General features: G+C 39.6%; 1 protein-coding gene across 13 annotated transcripts in view; it reads right to left on the reverse strand.

The window, feature by feature from the left end:
• Nucleotides 1-20,280, reverse strand: part of DOCK3 (dedicator of cytokinesis 3) — a 225,428-nt gene that overhangs the window by 168,306 nt on the left and 36,842 nt on the right. For all 13 annotated transcript variants that reach the window (XM_055806350.1, XM_055806345.1, XM_055806352.1 and 10 more), the window contains exon 5: nucleotides 19,513-19,609. In XM_055806350.1, the coding sequence (XP_055662325.1) occupies nucleotides 19,513-19,609 (97 nt within the window). The remainder of the gene's footprint in view (nucleotides 1-19,512; nucleotides 19,610-20,280) is intronic.

Raw genomic sequence — 20,280 nt, forward strand, 5'->3', positions numbered from 1 at the left:
CACTCTCCACAAACAAAAGCCAAAAGGAAAGGAAGAAAAACATTACACAGGCTAACACTCGGCTTAGGTATAATGGTTAAAAACTCGCTAATAACCATCAAGAATTATGTCAGCATTATTTCTTGACTGAAACACAGCACATCTGGCAATGCAGCACCCTCAAGTACACTCCTGATTCTCAACTGCCAAAGCAGCACAGCCTCAAAAGCGAAAGAACAAGCTATTGACTCACCCTTACACCTTTACACAGCATCTGAACGAGTTCTGGTGATCTCCCACTCAAAGATATCCAAAATATCTGCTGTTCTCAACAGCATTTGAAACGTAAGCAAGCCAAAAAAAGTATTGAATGTCAATCTTTCCCACAGTTTATACATAAATAGCTGGAAAGCATGTCCTTGCCAAGTAGATAAGTCATCAGAAACCACAAAGAATATGTTTCAAGGGGTAGAAGAAGCAGCATATCGTCTGAGAGACATCACTAGAGAAAGACTCATAAAAAACTATTAGACTTCTGCATACAATTCTCTTGCCTGAAAGAATATAAAACACACCAGTGTAGTATATCCACTTCTTAGCTTTTTTTATTATTTTAGTAATGCTGTTTTTCAACACACTTGGTCCTGACTAAACAGATTTAAAGATTCATCAATTCCAAGACGATAAAGGATTATTGTGATTATCTAGTCTGACTTCCTGCAGGGCACATGCCATAGAAGCTCGCTCAGATTGCTGCACTTCCTCTAAGATCATGTGGCAACAGATCATTTAAAATACAATCCAGTCTTGTTTTAAAGATATCTGTAATAAAGCAGCAACTGCTTTCCATGATTCATTTATTGTTAATTACCTTCATTATTAAAATGGCTTAATTCCTATTGGAAATGTACATGGCTTCAGTTTGTAAATACTGAGCTTTGTTGTATCTTTTTTTGATAGAATTGACAGATTTTTAACAGATTACCTCAATTAGCAGTCATCTACCTGAAAACTTTCTCTTTGTACCCATTTGTAAGTCATAGATAGGGTGACTCCTCACTAAACTTCTGCAGTTTGTCTGAGTAAATGTACAAAGTAGTTCCTTCACTTCTGTATTTGTCAGGTTTCTGCTGGAATATTATTCTCATTTTTACATACATACTTCTCTAGATTTATACTTTTATCATTGTACATTGAAAAGGTGGGGATAAACAGGTAATTCTTTAAAGCAATAATGAGAATATTCAGAAGACATAATAGATTCTAAAGACTGGGTTTGACTGTTCAGCTGTTTAAGTCTAGAAATGACAAAAGTAAGGAAAATAATTTAAATTAAAAACTTTAAGGAAAGAGGAATGGAATAATCTCTTCTCCTTGTCCATGGCAAGTAGAATAAGAAATAACAAGCTGTAAGGAAGATTCACATAGGCTTCAGAAAAAAAAAGTCTTTAAAAGTACAGGCCACAAAAGTACTGAACTTTTTGACAGGCTGCAAAATATCCATCGTTGCAAACTTTTCTTAAAAAATAACAGGCAAGACAAGCACATGTTGAAAATGCCATAGTTTGAAATTAACTTGCCTTAGAGGAGTTAGATGGACTAGCAGGTGACCTGAAGATCCATTCTAGGTACCTGCTCCTATCACTCCTTCCCTTGAAAGAATCAAGGATTACAGATCGTCTCTGAATCTTCCTAGCTCCTCCTGCCTCTTCTGAAGAGGACACTGCCGAATCAGTAGCAGTTGCCCAACAATCACCTCGTTTAGCCTGTACAGAGAAATTTTCAATTACCTTCCCCCTCGGCCCCCCAAGATGCCCCCCTGCCTATACAGACAAGACATCTTACCCTCTTAGCTATCAACATCAAGAAAGACTGATGTTCAACTGGTTAGCCGTAATAATGTTTCATCATGTTAAGTGTCATTGCACCTCAGGACACAAACACCATCTGTAGGTCCTTTCTATATTTGGACATGGAATAAATCCTGTTTAAATGAGCCAAGTATCTGACAGAAACTGTACAATTTCAGAAATAATCATTAACTTTCTACTTCTGCATCATCAGCAAATTTTATGAGACTGCACAATTTTTTGTGATTCTTATTAAGAGAATAGTGAATAAAAAAAAAAAAGAGACAAGAACAGATCCCTGCAGGTCTTATTACAAGCAGCAGCACAGAATAAAAACTCTCCATTTTCAGCTGCTCTATTATCAATTCATCTGGTTTTAAACCATTTAGTAAATGCCGTATCTAATTCTGCACTGTTTCTTTAATCATAGTGTCAAGGGAGGCTTAGTTAATGCCTGTAGAAGTCCTACATTTACCGTTAACTTTATCAATGCAACTTGTAATTATATTTAAGGATGTGCGTGGTTTCTGTCTCTGACATGGTTGACAATTTCTAAAGAGGTGGCTATCACTAGAAAACATTGAAACTCAACCATAAAGTTTTAAGATTTGAGGTTAGAAAAGATAATTGGCCTGAGACAACCAGGGCACATCTCCTGGAGAACACATGCTATCAGTCATGTTGGTGAGATATGGACTGGACAAAGGGATTGCAAGTTGGGTAGGAAGTTGGCTGGACTACCAGACTCAAAGGGTGCTCATGAACAGCACATAGGTCGACTTGTGGCTGGTTCCTAGCAGCATCCCTCAGTGTACCAAGACCTTTAGGAACAGCGTGGATACTGGAATAGAGTGCAGTCTCAGGCACTTCGCCAATGATACTAAGATTGAGGGAGCAGTCACCACACTGGAGGCTGCTATTCAGAGGAGCTTCCTCAACAAGAACCTCATCAAGTTCTTCAAGAAGTTCTTCCAAGGCAAAGTCCTCCTCAGCTGGGAAGAATAACCTTATGCAACAAGGGCAGGCAGCAGCTTTATGGAAGACAACCTGTGATTCTCATGAAGAAGCTGAACAGAAGCCAGCACTGCAAGAGGGTAGCCGGCAGGTCTGGGGGAGGTAATGCTTTCCCTCTATTCACTAGTCATGAGACATCTGGAGTACTTATTTGCCACATACAAACTGCCAGATGGGAATGTTTAGAAAAGAGGGATCCAGATTCCTCTCAGAGGTGCACCAGAGTAGGAATAAAGGCAACAGACTCTGGAAATACCTACTAGATAAATGGAAAACATTTTTCCCGTTGTGGGTGGTCAAAATTTAGAACAGATTTTTGCCCAGAGAGGTTGTGGGATCTTTACAAATATTCAAAACTCAACTGGACAAGATCCTCAACAACCTGCTTTAATAGGTTCTGCTTTCAGGAGGAGGTTGCACTGGAGACCCCCAGAAGTTCCAGTCTACTGGATTCTATGATTCTATGCCTGTGAAATTTAAGACACAGCAGTAAAACTCCCCAGGAGCCATGAGAATGTCCTTTGCCTGGTTCTGTCTTACTTTTAAGCCAAAACTCTATGATGGAAGCAACATGCACAGCGGTAATAAAGTTCCACAATGGAAGAGTTTGAGATAACTGGTATAATAAACCCTGCCATTTTATTATTGCCAACAGTATAAAACCTCTTTTTATTGGTAACCACTCAGTTATTAAAGGACAACACTGTGGCAGCACAGCCAGTTTAATCCACTAGAAAAACATGTTACTAAAAACAAAATTTGAAAAAAAAAAAACCAACCCAAGTAGTCTCAAACCCCACCATTGTCTAAACCTGTTGTCTTCTTCCCACGCACTATGACTGACACTTACACAGTGAGCCCCATCAAGAATCTAATCTACCAGAAAAATGGCAACAGAATTAAAAGATGGTTAGCATCCAGCCACATAATTCCCTAATTCACACTGCACAGCCACACAGACACAGTGCGTCCGTAAATGCAGTAAGCAGCGTACATTACGAAGCCTGGCTTCTTGAAGCTCCTGCCTGTCTGAATTACTTTCTGCTTCACGATACGGATGAAATTGCACTGCAGTCCTTCCTATGGCAGGAGCAATAAAGCCACATTTTTTTCCCTTTACACAGCCTCTTATTTCCAAGAAAATTAATTTTGTGGTTGGACTGGGAACTGGTAGAGAGTCTACGTGATAGGTCAGGGGGGTAGAATAAAGAATGACAGTCAAGGGGGTTGTCTAGAGCATTCAAAGGGACACCCATCAGAAGGCCCTGGCCAGGCCAACTTGAGGACCTCTAAGGTAAGATGACTCATAAGGTACAGCTTTTGGATTTCCTCTAATAAAATGGGAGAACTCCATCAGAAATACGGTGTTTTTCACAACAACGTTCTCGGAAAAAAAACCAAAGCAACTGAGATAGTACCACTACTTGCATCAGAAAGTCACACAGAGTATGAATGTTATACACACAGTATATAAATGTTTCAGCTTATTATCCATGTGTAGGAAAATTCCTGCTTTTTTGGAGATGCCTGTGAGCTACCTAGTTATGCATTTCCCAGATCCACCTACAAAAACTGTGAAAGATGGTAGCAGAATGAAGAACTAAGGTAGTAAAAAATTGTATCTTCAAACATGGTATGGCCTTTCTAGGACAAATAAAACTGACAACTTGAAACAAAACGTTTTAGATTGTTTTACAGATTATTTTTTTTTAAGTACAGAAATGGGCCTAACGTCTGTCTTTCCTCTTTCTGCAGCTATTTCAATACTACCATTCCGTATTTCATCTAACTCAGCAATGCCATTGGTATCAATAGAAATGTCAAATCACATTTATGTTATTTCTGGAATAGTATGCTGGTAACAAAATAACTGTTAAATAGACTAATTGCATTTAGATGTGTTTCTAATGTAGATTTACATGGTGACAGCCAACAATATTACAGTGAGAGCTGACATGCCTGCAATTATTGTCAGATCTGAGACAGCAAACTCAGCAGCTACTTCCGAGTATGACACCAAAATCCAACAACAAGCCTAACTGGCTCATTAAAATCATCCTCCCGATTCTAAACTTGCAAGTGATGCTGCTATTTCTCCTAAAACAAACTGCCATTCTGTTTACATTCTGTGGCATAAGGGCCAGACAAAAATTGACAGAAAACTTATCCTTCATTTGTATCTTTTCAGCACTGCATTGGCCACAATATTTTCCTCTTTTGAAAGGCAGCTGGACATCCCCATTTCACTATTTTAGTACCTCTTCAAGTAATAACTAAAATGTCTCTGTACACCATTTTTTGTCAGCTAAATTACTTGTCCTGGGATTTTTTTTAATTGCAGGAAAAGTGAAGTTAACACTTATTCTACTTGTTCCCTTTCAAAACAATTAAAGTCACAATTAAACAACAAAAAACCCCACCATAATCTAGGAAAAATTGGAAGTACCTGATAAAAATTCAGGCAATAGAAAAAACCATACTAAGCTTTCAACAAAGACTAGTACATACATCACTGGGAGTGACTGGGAAGTAACTGACAGGAACAAGGGAAAGGGAGATGAAGGAGCTAACGAGAAGCTTAACAAGAAACTGAAAAAAAATGAAACAAAAGGGGACAAACAATGGGAGAAGAGTTAGATGGAAGAAATGGGGTAGCTGAGTTCACTGTGTAAAAGTACAAACCAAAGTTTCCCAATGTTTAGGGCAGGGTGTTGGTTTGTTTTAACATCTGAGGTCCATGGAATAACTGACCTGAGTTCTGAGAAACTTAGGGCTGCTCTTCAGAGCAGTGCTGTGCCAACACAGAGCTGATCTGCCACATTGCACATATCTTTTTAACTGAGCAGGAGACAGATGACAGGGTTTGATGTCTTCCAAAAAAGCACACAATATTTAAGTAACATGCACCTCCCTATTCAAAGTTGACAGTATAGGGTTTTTTTTAAAAAAAATAATGTATTTGAAATTTTAAGAATATACTACATCTATCTAAGGATCTAGCACATGGACCAATAACTTCCAAGATGAAAAGTTTCTGTCACCACATACACTTAAATGAAATGAAAATACTAGTAATATCTATATTGCATAGCTTTAAAGTTGTTTGGTTGTTACAAAATACTCCAAACACCTTATTTTCTTCTTCCTTCTCTTCCATTCTACCCAGTATTCCATAGTCAATATTTTTATTTACTGTAATTTCATTAACTCCATGAACACATTCACAAAAACCTGCTATACACCTGTTTCTTTACAGCTTCCTTTTAATTAGTAAACACATAGGAAGGTTAAAAACAAAGCTCTGCTGCTGTTCTCTCCCAGCTTTCCCATAAAATAAGTTAACTTTGTTTTAGTAATACGAGCCACTATTCTGTGCTACATTTCAGAAATTCATTAAATCCTATCTGAGCACGTTTCCAAGCACGTCCCTCTAATAAGAAAGTCATTCCATTTGGTAGCATCAGTAAAACCACTTACAGTCACTGGGCAGAGATCTCAGCTGCAGAGAAACTGCAGCAGCTTACCTCCCTGTAGCAGGAACCTGGCCCTCTGCACTTCAAACTGAACTTGAGCTATTCAGGTCAAAACAAAAACGTTACTACCGTACTCCTTAAAAATGGCAACTCAGTGCCTTGCCAGTATTGGCCTCATCTGCAAGATGGCCAAGGCTGCCAAGTCATATAGAGAATAAAACCTCTATGGGTTTTTTTATTAACTTTATTAACTATTACCTCAAGTTCTGAGGCTACCAGGAAAAACGAGAGAAAGGTACGTATGGATTCCAAAATAAAATGACTGCCTTCAACCCGTTACTGGCCTACGCTGACTCAAAAGAGTTTTTGTCCTGCTTTCAGCTGGAGCAGAGGTCACCTTCTGCTCAGCAGCTGGCACGGGGCTGGTGTGGAGGTCAGTGTGAGAGCAGTGCTGACAGCACACTCGTGGTCGTGGTTGTTGCCAGGTGATGTTTATACTAAATCAAGGACTTCTCAGTTTCCTGGGCCCTGCCAGCCAGAGGGCTGGGGGGCACGGGCAGCTGGGAGGGGACACAGCCAGGACAGGTGCCCCAAGCCAGCCAAAGGGGTGCTCCATACCATATGACGTCATGCCGAGTATATAAACTGGGGGAAGAAGGAGGAAGAGGGAGACATCTGGCATCACGGCGTTTGTCCTCCCGAGTACCCATTCCGTGATGGAGCCCGGCTGCCCTGGGGATGGCCCAACACCCGCCTGCCCGTGGGAGTGGGGAATGTTCCCGGCTTTGCTTTGCTTGTGTGTGCGGCTTTTGCTTTACCTATTAAATTGTTCTTATCTCAACCCCTGAGTTTTACATTCCTTTCCGATCCTCCTCCCCATCCCTCTGGGTTGTCGAGCAGTTGTCGGCCGGGGTTAAACCATGACAGTATTAAATGCTGTCAGCAATAGAAGATATGGAAAAGTAACAGCACTAGGATCACTACTAGTACTTTAATCATTGTATGAGAAAACACTGACAATATAAGCACCTGTACACAGTAAACTGAGCTCAAGCCAATTCATAAAAGAAACTTGTATCGTTCTTAAATCAAAGAAAGACTTCACAGGAATATCATCATCACTAACCTGCATCTTTGATAAACATCAGTGTAACGGCTCTACCCAAAGGTATTAACTGCTGGGTTAGACAAAAGAGAAACCCAAAGTCCCCCCACTGGGGTGCTGAGTGATGGCCAGGATGGCACAGCCCCTCGCCCCGCGCTGCCTGCACGGCTGCCCAGGGCTGGGGGGCAGCAGGGGCACCGGGGGCAGCAGGCAAACTGCCTGTTTAGCGGCACTGCCAGCTGACATCAGCGTGGCAAGTCTGGAGAGGCATTAAGCAGCAGTCTGCCCTTCCTCCTGAAAGGATGCAACCTCAGCTTCCTCGCTGATTGCCTGCTGTTTCTTGCACAGGCTACAGAGCAAGCGTTCACAAATTCCCCATCACCTCTAAGGACACATCCGAAAGAATGAAGCAGACTTCAGTTTATCAACTGCAATTTAATTTAGATCAAACAGCTATGTGCAAATGGCAAAGCACATGAAAGATACCACTGTTCCCCCGGCTATATAAAAGCCTTTGAATCCAGACTACTGTGATTTGGGAGGTGGGGGGAGCAGACGGCCTGGAAGGGGGGTACACAAAACAGGAAAAAACAAAACCCAAACCCACAACCTTCAGATAAAGATCTCTGGATTCAAGATGTTCCAAATTTGTGAAAAGTCCTTTCAGGTCAGGAGCATTCCAAAATTCATGAACAGCTTAGCAAAACACAGTGGAAAAGAATGAACACAGGTACATTAGCTTTAAGAAAGCCCTGTGAAACGTCACACGTATGTGCAATATTAACTGCTGAGGGTAGGACTTTGAGCAAAAGAATGGATTTTAAATACTATTTTAAAAAAGCAATTATATGTCTTTGGAGCCAAAGCTATTACTTCCCTGCTCACCCCAGGCGAGGGCTCCCAAGTTTCCTGGTCTCTGCACTTGCACAGCGACCACAGAAGCCGCTCTGGTGCAAGATGCCGCCTGGATGAGCAGCACCTTCAGCACCGCCTGTGCCCTGCCAATGGCCAGCAGCAGCAGCAGCATTTGTGTCCAAGGAAAACCAGCTGGAAACCACACCAACTGGAAGCCAGCGATACAGAGGTATACCCATAGCAGTGGCTATTATCAGAAAATAATGTAATCCTACACATGATTTGTGTCTTCCATTATTTCAGCAACAGCTTTTTCTATAATATGTATTGGATCCCATCTACATACATTGGATCTTGAGCTATTCCTGGCAGTGAGTACTGGCACTAAAAAGAAATGAGTATTTGTTTTATAAGCAGTCAGGGTGTCCTAAATTCGTTTACCTTTCGAAGTTAACTTTTCATATCATCCAACAGATTTATTTATTTTTTCCTCAAAGCCAGTATGTTATTTTTAGGGGGAAATGTACAATCATAAAGTACCTTCACTACCTGAAGAAGCTCTCACTGCACAGTACAGTGATAGCAGCTAAAGACTTTGAAATCAAACTTGGCAATCAGTACTTTTATATTCAATCAATGTTTATGACTGAAACCAAAGCTGTTCTATGACCAATCAGCTAGCACAAGGCTCTGCTTCTAAATTAAAAATGAAATAAAACCAAACCACCATGAAATTTACAGCAAGATGAACATTAAAAGAAGTGAGAAGCTAAGTTACAGTTCTCACACAGAAACTTCTCCCAATTTCTTTTTTTTAATTCCTTTTATTCTAAGCAATCTTTATGTGTAAAATAGTGTGATAAAAAAACTTTAGGAAACAGACAGGTGAAATTCTGAAAGAACACATTTCTCCAAATGCCATGAATCACTATTAGTTCAAAATTAAGATGCAACCATTTCAAGAATTATGTGAGTAGTTTCCAAAGATACAATTTATATTCATTTCCCCATTTCTCATTCCAACATTTACAAAAACCATACATTATGAGAAAATTATTCAAAGAGAAAGTAAAGTACTCAAGAAAATGAGGATAAACAGTAACTGAAATTAACCCTGGCTCCTGTACGTATGCTTTATAATAGTTTTTAATTGCATGACCATATGCAGAACCTCCTTTTATACTGACCAATAAATCTAGTCATTCTGATTTTCATTATCATTTGTGGTTCAATGTATGGTTCTTGGGGCTCAGTTTGCTAAAAATTATTCAAATCTTACCATGAAGGCAGGTAATCCCCATTCCTAATGGTTTCTACATAGCGTTCAGCATCCTGCTTCAAACCTACAACATTTTTGTGAATTTACCTGCAAGGCTAGAAGTAATATTATCTTGGGTTTAAAGACAGATTTAAGTATAAAAGTGTCCACTAATTCTTTGTGACTAGCTTGTGATACCTCCTGCAGCACTGAGCTGGAAGATGGAAGGTCACAACACCCTGGGAGGGCGCAGTGCGTTGATTCCTGTTACAGGTGGCTCTCCCCCTGTCTCGGGGTCACACTCACCAGTCACTGCAGAACAGCTGGACACGAGGAAGGTGTTTACAGCCTTGTTACCATATGGTGAGCAGCCACAAAATTAAAGGTTTTACCATAACTCTTACAGAAAATGTAGACTAAACTGAGTACACTGGCATTCCCTAGTTCTTCCCTAACTCTTTACAACCCTTTTTATACTTTTAGAACAGGTTTTTTTTACCAGTTATCTCTACAGTATATTCACAGTCATGTGGCTGGAAGTTGCAACAAGAAAGAACAAACAGGTCTTTAATAATATTGTAAAATATTTTAGTTTCATCTTAATACCTTATGCAAAATCAAGTATCTACCCATTTGCCACTTAACCACTGCGTTTTTAAAATAAGATGCATTTTTATTCCTGTTTCTTTAGAAAGACCCAATAATCAAATATGACTTCCTCTCCAGCCAAATGCAACAATGCAGAGTGACCAAATTTGGCAGCCAAGTGCCAGCTGTCCACTGCTGCAGCTATAGTGTTCATGTTCTCACTAATATATATAATATATACGCTAATTCTCATAACCCTACTTTGTCTATCCCTCCCACCTGTGAAAGATTGTTACCCATTCCCCTCAGAAAACATACACAATTATGTCATTTATACAGACAGATACTAAAATTACAGTAATTTTATTAATAAATTATTATACGTTAGTTACCTTCTCCTGTCTGTGTCTTAAGGTTAGAAGCAACAGAAGGTAACACAAATCAGGGTAAGACTGAAGGACACTCCTTGATACCACATAGACAACAGTGCCATACAAGATGCCAACAGGACAGACGTTCTTTGCTTTTCTATTAAAAAAAATAAATCTGTCTCCTATAAAATGAAATCCAACAAACTGTCTTTTTAGTTCCAGTAAATACCCACTAGGGATGATCAGCCTTTTTCCTTCTAGGCTCTATAGCACACAAGCTTGCTCACTCACTCCAAAAAGCCAGACTGCCAGTTTCTCCTACCCCCTTTTTTCCCCCTCTTATCTAATTTTCTGTTCTTTAAAAGTAAAACAAAAACAAACTGCCATGTTTCCTCAATATTTGGAAGACTCACCTTTGGAAGACTAAAATCAAACCACATTAACATTTGCCTCTACTTCAAATGCAATTCTGTAACAACATTGTATCTGGAACAATCCAGGTGGGTCTCTCCAGTTACAGATGAAGAGACTCTCAAACTCCTGTTTGGATTTCTGGATTAAAACCTTTCTTCCTTGGTCGAATGCAATTAAGTGTTCAGTATGTTTACAGTACAAAAGAAAGAGTCTGAAAGCATCTGCAGGTCAGCCACTGGTTTGCCCTGAATGAATTCTATTCTGTTTCCTTGCCAGTCATCTGTTCACAGCCAGTCTTAAACCGGCATTCAGTCAAACCGAATTCCCATGTTTTAATATTGCACATGTATTTTACGCATACACTGTATCGCTGTTTTCAGCATGCGGTTGTCTGGACATTGTTCTGAAAGCAAGGAGCCCTTTGTTAACTACAAACTAGCTAAATACTTCAAAAACGTAAAATTAATCTCAAAAAATCCCTCCACATTCCCCCACAATTTGCTATGAATTTCAGTATCGAGAAGGCAGTTATTTTCTTCTATTTACTAAAATAAAAGAGCACATTATGACCTCCCATATCAATGACTAAATAACATTCTCCTACAAAGCAAGAAAATATAAAAACACCCGGCACACAGTTTGTCATAGTAAGACTTGCCAAGGACACCAGCAGGTGACTTTCATTTAATTCTGTCTTTTATTTTTAAAACCTATTAAAATCTATCTATCTCCATAGTAACTCAAAACATCTATTCCTCCCATACAGTCTGATTAATACTTTGTAGTTTGTTTTATAGTCAACCTTTTGTATCTTTGAAAATACATAAGAATTGTCTAGTTGATCCTCATTATCTTAAATGATATCATGAATCTGTATGTGGAAGAAAACGAAAGGTGAAGTGTACTGCATATATTGCTACTTGTTATACCATTCTTGAAATCCAATAAACTAGCTGTGAGTTCTGTGGTCTTCAAAGGAAAGTAATTTTCAAACCAATTATCATAATTTTTCAAATTTTAATGATAGGACTTGCTTACAAACTAATCTTATTTTACTCTCCTAAAAACTTATGCCTACTTATAATTCCTTAAACCTCACAGAGTTCTATATATCACTATGAAAGACCAACTGCATTAAAGCTCTTAAAAATAGGGAAGGGAAAAATAATAATTATGGGAATCCTTTATAATCTTAAAATATGAAGCACTTAAACTGAACTTCAGTGAGTTAGTGCTAACGGGGAGATGTACTGAAATGGATTGCATCTCATGGCAGTGACCTGATAAATATTAAGTGTGGATTCTACATGAGGACTGTTCCACCGAAGAAATGTAGAGGTCATGACATCCACTAAAGACCTCCAAGAAACCATAGCTAATAATTTTATGTAAATGCAAGTCTCAGTTTAACATGGCATGAGAAGGACTTTTAATCAACCTTCCACACACAACACATCTAAGCAGCATAAAAGCCTACGATTTTAGGTACAAAAACTTCTAACTGCCTAAGGTAACGAGTAGACATAAATCGCACCATGGCACTTCTATATTATGGTCTTTATTCTGGTGCCCACAATTCAAGAATGAGGTGGACAGACTGGAGCAGGTCCAAAGGAGGGCCATGAAGAGCTGGAGAACCTGCCCGATGAGGAAAGACAAAAGGAATTTGGTCTTTTCTCCCTGGAGAAGGTGGCTCAAGGGGACCTCATCACAGTATTCTAGTACATAAAGCGCAACTATGAAGAGGATGGAAGCAGTCTCTTCACAAGGAGCCACAGGGAGAAGACAAAGGGCAATGGGTATAAGTTGCACCTTAGGGAGAGGTTCCATTTCAACCTAAGACAGAAATTTTTTACAGTAAGAAAAATCGTTCACTGGAACAACCTCCCCCGGGACATGGTAGAGTCCTCATCACTGGTTGTTTTCAAGATGTGATCAGGCAGGGCACAAGATAATTTCATCTAGGCTCCTTTTCCCACAAAAGGTTGGACTAGATGATCCTCCAAGGCACCTTCCAACCTGGGCTATTCTACGATTTATCTCCAGCTTCCCCTTCCATGACTGATGGTACCCAATTATAAAAATACCCACCTCACGCATACAAAATGGAAGCATTCATCATTCTGTACACTCAGAATCACTCTGCATGTACCCTTTGCAACCCAATCAAGAAAGAGCCAACTGTTTTCTAGTAATCAAATGACAAATCTGCTAAAAGTCTCCAATTATGTTGCTAAGCAGTCAGATGTTTTCCCAGTATACTGTTTACTTTGGGAAACTGAAGAACTAGATGCTACTGGAACTGGAAATATTTACTCTTGGTTTCCTTTGTTCTGCACAGCCCTTAATGAGCCAACCAGCTGCCTCAGACCACTCCATGAAGATCCAACCTTCACTCCAAACACAGAAAGATCTAAAATTATCAATACATCCATAATACAGCCAAAATATAGAACATAGGACTATGGATAATAAAGTGATAACCTTTGAGTCTCTCTGTCGGTGTCAACTGAGGCCTGACAAGCTCCTAAGATTCTTTTTAGATATTTCTCACAATGCCTGAACAATCACCCTAAATAAATTTCCGATTCGCACGTAACCTTGAAAATTACTCAGAAAAAAGGAAAGAGGACCACATATATGTGCAACACCATTTCTGTACAGATGTCTCGGTACAAATACCTCATCTTTCCAGAAGCATGCTTGCACAGAACTCTAAGTGTGTATGAAATAAGCTCAGGCCTGACTTTAAGGAGCTCCTTCAAGAGAGATCTTCTGAAGCAGACCTCAGATGCAGCACATCTGTTTCAGATCATACCACACTTTTTTCTGTCTATATACTATAGAAAATGCATCAGCAGTTCCATGTTTTATTAGACATGAAGCAACAGGCATCTCAGAAAATGAAAATGTCTCACAAAAGACTCTACAAGAATAAACTACATTAGTGATTCAGCAAATGGTTGGTTGGTTTTTTTTTTTTTTACAAGGCAACTTTTGAACTAACGCTTTGATTTTAGGGACACCCTAAAACACCTAAATCAGACAGCTTCAACTGCATCCAGTCCCTTTACCCACTCTCTTTTCCTTGACAGGATCTTCAGAAAATTTAGAAGGAGCCAATAGGAAATTTCAGACTCAGCTGGCAAAAAATTCCATCTATTCCCAATGCCATTAGCTCTTACTCCTAAAACTAGACGAGCAGTCAACTCCACACTTTTATGCAGAAGGGGAGTGGGGGAAAAGTAGCAAATTACCTGTATTGATCTGACCAAATTCTAAATTGGGATATTGTGTTTGGTCTCTCTACAGTCATCTGCTATTTCAACAGAAATAGTCCTCACATCACATCTTGAACTCTAAGGAATTGGTTTTTTACTGTTAAAATAGCTACTACGCTCCAACTATGAGTTTCAGTGATCTCTTTAGCTGACTTAACTCACAGGAGTTTTGTTTGACCTAATTAATAAAAGCTCACAGAGAACTTGCAGATTCTTTATTTAGAAGTAGTATAAAAATAACAAACCTTATCAACACATACAGGGAAAGAGAGAAAGTTATTACTTTATTGGTATTATTGTGCTTGTCTCAGTGGAAGTCATACACCTGTCTGGGCAACTACCTGAGAGCCACATGCATGTATTTCACTGCAATGAATGCAATTTTGCATCTTTATCCCCCTCTGTGCCTACAGAAGTCTCCCCCAGGTTTGCTGTTGCTTTTCTGCTCTCTCTTCCTTGTTCCTCTGCAGCAGTCACAAGAACAAGCTAGGTTTCCTACAGAGAAACCAGTAATAATCCTCCTTTGCTCTCCTCCTCCACTTCATACCAAGTACAGTATTGGGCAGGGGAATCGCTGGCATCTTTTGTTTATAAGCCTTTGTAATACTGAGAAAGGATAAGCAGAACTTGTTTTTAAATTTATGAGGCTTCCCACAAAATGAAATAGGTATCTTGTCCAAATTAATCTAATGAAGAACACAGAGTATTTGAGCCAGGCAAAACAGTAGCACAAGACACAGGGTCCACACACTTAAGTGAGAATACACGTACATACGCATGTGCATGTGTATACATACCCTGGCACATACACAAACACACCTGGTCGGCTGTGGTTATCAGGAATCCTACCCAGGTTATGGGCAGCTCAGCGTACACGGCGCTCAGAGCACTGATTTTAAACCCTCAGTTCCCATGAACTCCCTACCAAAGATTTTGTACAACTGCAGTGGAAGCAGGAAAATCCAAAACAAGTAGGTTAAATAGAACAGTGGCCTTTTTTTGACAGAAAGTAGTTACTAAGTCTTACTGCTTTTGTGCTCAGGAGCCTGGATACAGGCAGATCAGAAAGCAAAGAACTGCTTTTTTATTTTCCAGTGTCATGTCACTGTATCAATCTGCAGACAGACTACACACTCAAATAGGGGAAAAAAAAATGTGCTCTTTAACAAATCATGGAATGGTTTGGGTTGGAAGGAACGTTTAAGGGTCATCCAGTCCAACCTCCCCTGCAGTGAGCAGGGACATAATCTAGACCAGGTTCCTCAGAGCCCTGTCCAACCTGACCGTGAGTGTTCCCAGGTGTCCTGCTTTGGCTGGGATAGAGTTAATTTTCTTTGGTGGCTGGTGCAGTGCCATGCTTTAGATGCAGTGTGGGAACAGTGCTGAGAGCATGCTGGTGCTGGTTTTCGTGTCGCAGGCAGTGTTTGCACTGGGTCGGGCACTTTTTGGTTCCTCAGCCCTTGCTGGCAGAAGGGCCAGAGGGGCACGGGGAGGGGACCCAGCCAGTTCAGCTGACCCAAACAAGCCAAAGAGGAATTCCTTACCATGGGACGTCATGCTCAGTATATAAACGGGGGGGCTGGCTGGGGCTTGCAGCTTGTTGCTCCAGGACCGGCTGGGCATCGGTCAGCGCATGGTGAGCAGCTGCATCGCACATCACTTGTTTTCTTTTCTCCCTTCCCTTTGGATTTCATTCCTCTCCCCTTCTCCCTCCTTTTCATTGTAACTGTTATTATTATTATTGGTTTGGTCTTATTCTATCTCAATTATTAAACTGTTCTTCTCTCAAGCCTAGGGTTTTACATTCCTTCCCGACTCTCCTCCCCGTGCCGCTGGGCGAGGGGGCGGTGAGCACCGAAGTACCGGTGGGGTTAAAACATGACACCAGGGATGGGGCAGCTACCACCTCCCTGGGCAACCTGTGCCACTGCTCCACCGTCCTCAGCATGAAAAATTCTTCATTATATCTAGTCTGAATCCACCCTCTTGTAGTTTAAAACCATCACCCCTTGTCCTATCACAACAGGCCCTGCTAAAAGGTCGTATCATCTTTACTCCTTTAAAAATATTAAATATTTTAAGTTCTATTACTGATTACTCAGTAACAAAAGAGGTGATTTTTTAGGTACGCATAGAATTTTAAACTAAGTTATCATTATTACTACAAAAAGACCCAATATAAATTACAAATTCTGTTAGCTTCCATACCAGTCTTATTTGAATCCTTTTCCAGTATGAGAAAAACCTCCTGCATTTTCAAAAATCTTACTGTTTTGTTATCATTTACAGGGTTACAATACCAGAATCTAACCACTCAGAGCAAAGCTTGACATTACAGTAAAGCAGAGCACACACCTTATATCCTTCCATTCCAAATTCATTTCAGCACAGCCCTTCCTTGATGAACTCCCTGCACACAAACGCCTTTCTGCACAGTCTCAGCTTCTAGTCCTGCTAAGACTATCACTTCATGTTCACCTTGACAGCAAAAATTACAAAGATATCACAGCCCTGTGTAGTATAGTGAACTCAGGCTAATCTTTCCAATATATATTTCACAGATATACTAACTAAAGTTACTGCACAACTCTTATAACTCAAAGCTACTCAAGCTTCCCACACGTAGTTTCTTCTTAGTAACAGCATGGACTCTGTGGTCAGAAGGGGTTGAAGAAGATTGGCAATATTTTATACAAACTAATTTTCTACAACTGTCTCTCTAAAAGTTGTGCTTCACTCTGCCCTTCTATTTCCCACCGTTGCCCTCTTCCCCCCAATTATTTTGTCATTTGAGCTATTTTATCTTGAAGCAACACAGCATCCCTCTTCAGGCAGTGTTTTAATACCTCCAGGCTTCCCGAGTATTACATTCCAGTTCTTGTTGTTTAACCGAAGGCAAATACAAGCCTTACAACATATCTCAACAATATTACTAAAGCAATTTCTTGGCATTTTTAATTGAAACAAACTTAGTCTTTCAAACAATAATCCAAGAAAGACATTTGCCAAAAAGCACAAGATGAACATTTTATCCTATTCAGAGAAGTTAAGAGGTGCGGTACTACTAAATAACCACGTGCTTACTGTTACCATCTGTAAGTACTGACCTACTGAAAGCACCTGCAGTAACTGGCATTTGAACTTTCACTACCGTAAGAAACTTTTCTACAAAGCTGACTAGGCACAGTAGCATGATAAATAACATCAATGAGATTTCTTATGTGACTCTTATTACAGTTTGGGAATAATAAAAATTTCTGCTGGTGCTGATCCAACAACAAGCACTTCCATTTAGTGTCTTAATATGTTTTAGAATATGACCTTACAGCGTAGCTCCTCACCTGAATACCAATTATAAAGTCCTAATCCCAGCTCTGCCACATCCATCTGTGTACCTCTGTACACTTCCTCAGGTTTCAAATTTACAGTTTGTAAATAGGACAGATTTCTGTTACCTACCTAACGACAGATTGTTCTTTCACATCAGAACGGCTATGGTACCACTACATCAGCAGTCCTGAACATAAGAAAACACTGAAGGTGATTAAGCACCAACAGCTTTGCCCAGGGAAGCTGCGGAGTCTCCATTCACAAGAAACTCAAAACCTGAGTGACCCTGTCCTGGACAAGCTCTGACGCTACTCGAGAAAACAGCTGAACGAGATGATGTCAAGAGGTCCCTTCCAACCTACACAATTCTGTGATCACCTCTGTATTAGAAATATCTTCTTTCTGGGTAAAAATACACCACAAAATTTATTTTACTCAGACAGAACCTCTGCCAATTTCTTCTTGTCATGAAACATGCCTCCTTCCAAAGTTCCATGAAAACAGTAAATTCTTCTGCCAATTTCTTCTTGTCATGAAATATGCCTCCTTCCAAAGTTCCATGAAAACAGTAAATTCTTTGCCCTGTTATTTAAGAATACAATAATGCTGTGTGCAATGTTATAATAACTATAATGAGCTAGAACAGAAAGCAGTCCCAGAAAGAAAATTACTAAGTGAAAGTTTATAGCTAGAGCTTTCTCTCTCCCTTCCCTCAAGGAACTCCTTTTAACAATAAACCCAAAACAGATTAGTAGAAAGGAAGTGCAACTCATTTGTAGGTAAAATGTTTCCCCTTTCTCCAATTCAGTACCATTGTCCGTGTTACTGTTGTCTTCTTCATCTGACACTGGGGAGAGAGAAAATCTTACAGGAAGAAAACAGAAAAGATCGCTTTATTCACATACACCAGAGGTGTAAGTATTTGAAATGGTAAAAGAAGGAGTACTAGCTTTTAGAGTGGTATTAAAAAAGCATATATAGCATGTACCATGGCCCCCCACCCATCCCAATTAGACTGGATGCTACTTTCCAAGAAAATTTCTTCAGAGTCATATGATCCCCACAGGAGAAGTGGGAGCAACAAAAGTAAAACTAATTTCATCATAGACTTGATTGCTTTTTGAAGGGAGTACTGGCTACGCTAGTGATACGCTAGTCTCATCACTTAACTGGATCTTTTCTGGTTTTATTTCCTCAATATCTAACTGCTGCCACTTCAGATTTACATAAGGAAACAAAGCTGCTGCAGCTCTCTGTAAAGGTATTTCTCTTAAGTAAGGAAAGACACGAAATTCATGCTCATACCACCTACAGTTCTTGATCCTAATCCTACAGTTACAGCTTGTAATTGCTAAGCTAAAAAGCTAAAAGGAGAGAGAAAAAAAAACAGAAAAAAAATACTTTCAAATGTGCAAGTTTTTTATTTGCTGTTCCATGGGATTTGGCCATTAAAAAAGTAAGAGAAGAACAAAGATGAAGGCAGAAGTAGGTGACGTTATGTGGCAGCAACTGAAAATTATATGAAACAGGTAAGTATGAAACTCAATACACTTATCTTGAGTGTTTATTTTTAATAAGTGAAGAAAAAATCATATAAAAAAAACCTTTAAGTTCTTCTTCTTTCAAACTCTAGATGCTAAAACAAATACTCACAAACTGTGTTGAATATTTCTTTTGATGGGACTTACAGCCTTCCATTGTGTGTTACTAAACACCTACATTTCTTACATATTTAAGAACACTCTAAAATTGGGGTTTTTTTAAACAATGAAGCTTCCAGATCTGAAGGCAGATTTCAAAACTGCTGAAGTTTCCAACTTGGCCCACATGCACCTCACACGATCAGTGATTCTGCAGTTAGCAAATCCCCCGCCAGATAAAATTAATCTAACAATTCTTATAGTTACTACTTTGTCCTAATGGACTGAAATGCAGGCAACGTTACTTCTCAGATATCTTGGGGAAAAGTACAATGAGAAGAGGGCTGTTCTTACCACATACAGCTGTTTCCAGAGCACAGCCCATTCCTGCAGTGTTGCTGTGACTTCAGTCACAACAGAGTCCTCAAGCGGCACAACTGTTTCATATTGCCTATGCAAGAAGATGGGGAAAAAGTTAGGAAAGGTACCATTGAAAAGGTAGAAAAAGAAATAAATGTCAGCACAGTAATTTGTAAAATGCTAGAACTTGAACTTGTTTGAATTTTTTCAACATAAAGGAAAATATCTTAAGAGGAACGTTTTCTCATCATTAACACTGAAGTAACTCCACAGTAACATCAACTGATCCTCCATTACATTCCACATGAATCAGGTTATGTGATGCATTTCCAAGTTACCTGTTGAAAATATATTTCATTCTAATCAAGGGCAACGAAAAACTTTTCATGATTATAGCATGTTAAATTAACTTGCCTGTAAAGTGTGCCTTCACAGTTTGTGTCCCTTTTTTCTAAACTAGTCCAACCCTTTTTTTCCCCTCGAATTAATACATTGGCCAGTATCATCAACTACCCAGAAGATCTACCATCTATTTACCTTGCCTATCCAGACGAATTTTTCAATATTGCTTATGAAACCCAAGCGACCTATCCTCTAACCAAAAGAACAGGACTTATCCCCTTGCAGTCAAGGTGCTCCATACCCGTTAAAGGAGAATCATAGAACAGGTTGGGATGGAAGACACCTTTAAAAGGTCACCCATTTCGATGCCCCTGCAATGAGCAGACACCTTCAACTAGATCAGGTTGCTCAGAGCGCCGT

This window comes from Falco peregrinus, chromosome 5 (assembly GCF_023634155.1).
Source record: "Falco peregrinus isolate bFalPer1 chromosome 5, bFalPer1.pri, whole genome shotgun sequence".
Classification (NCBI taxonomy): Eukaryota; Metazoa; Chordata; class Aves; order Falconiformes; family Falconidae; genus Falco; species Falco peregrinus.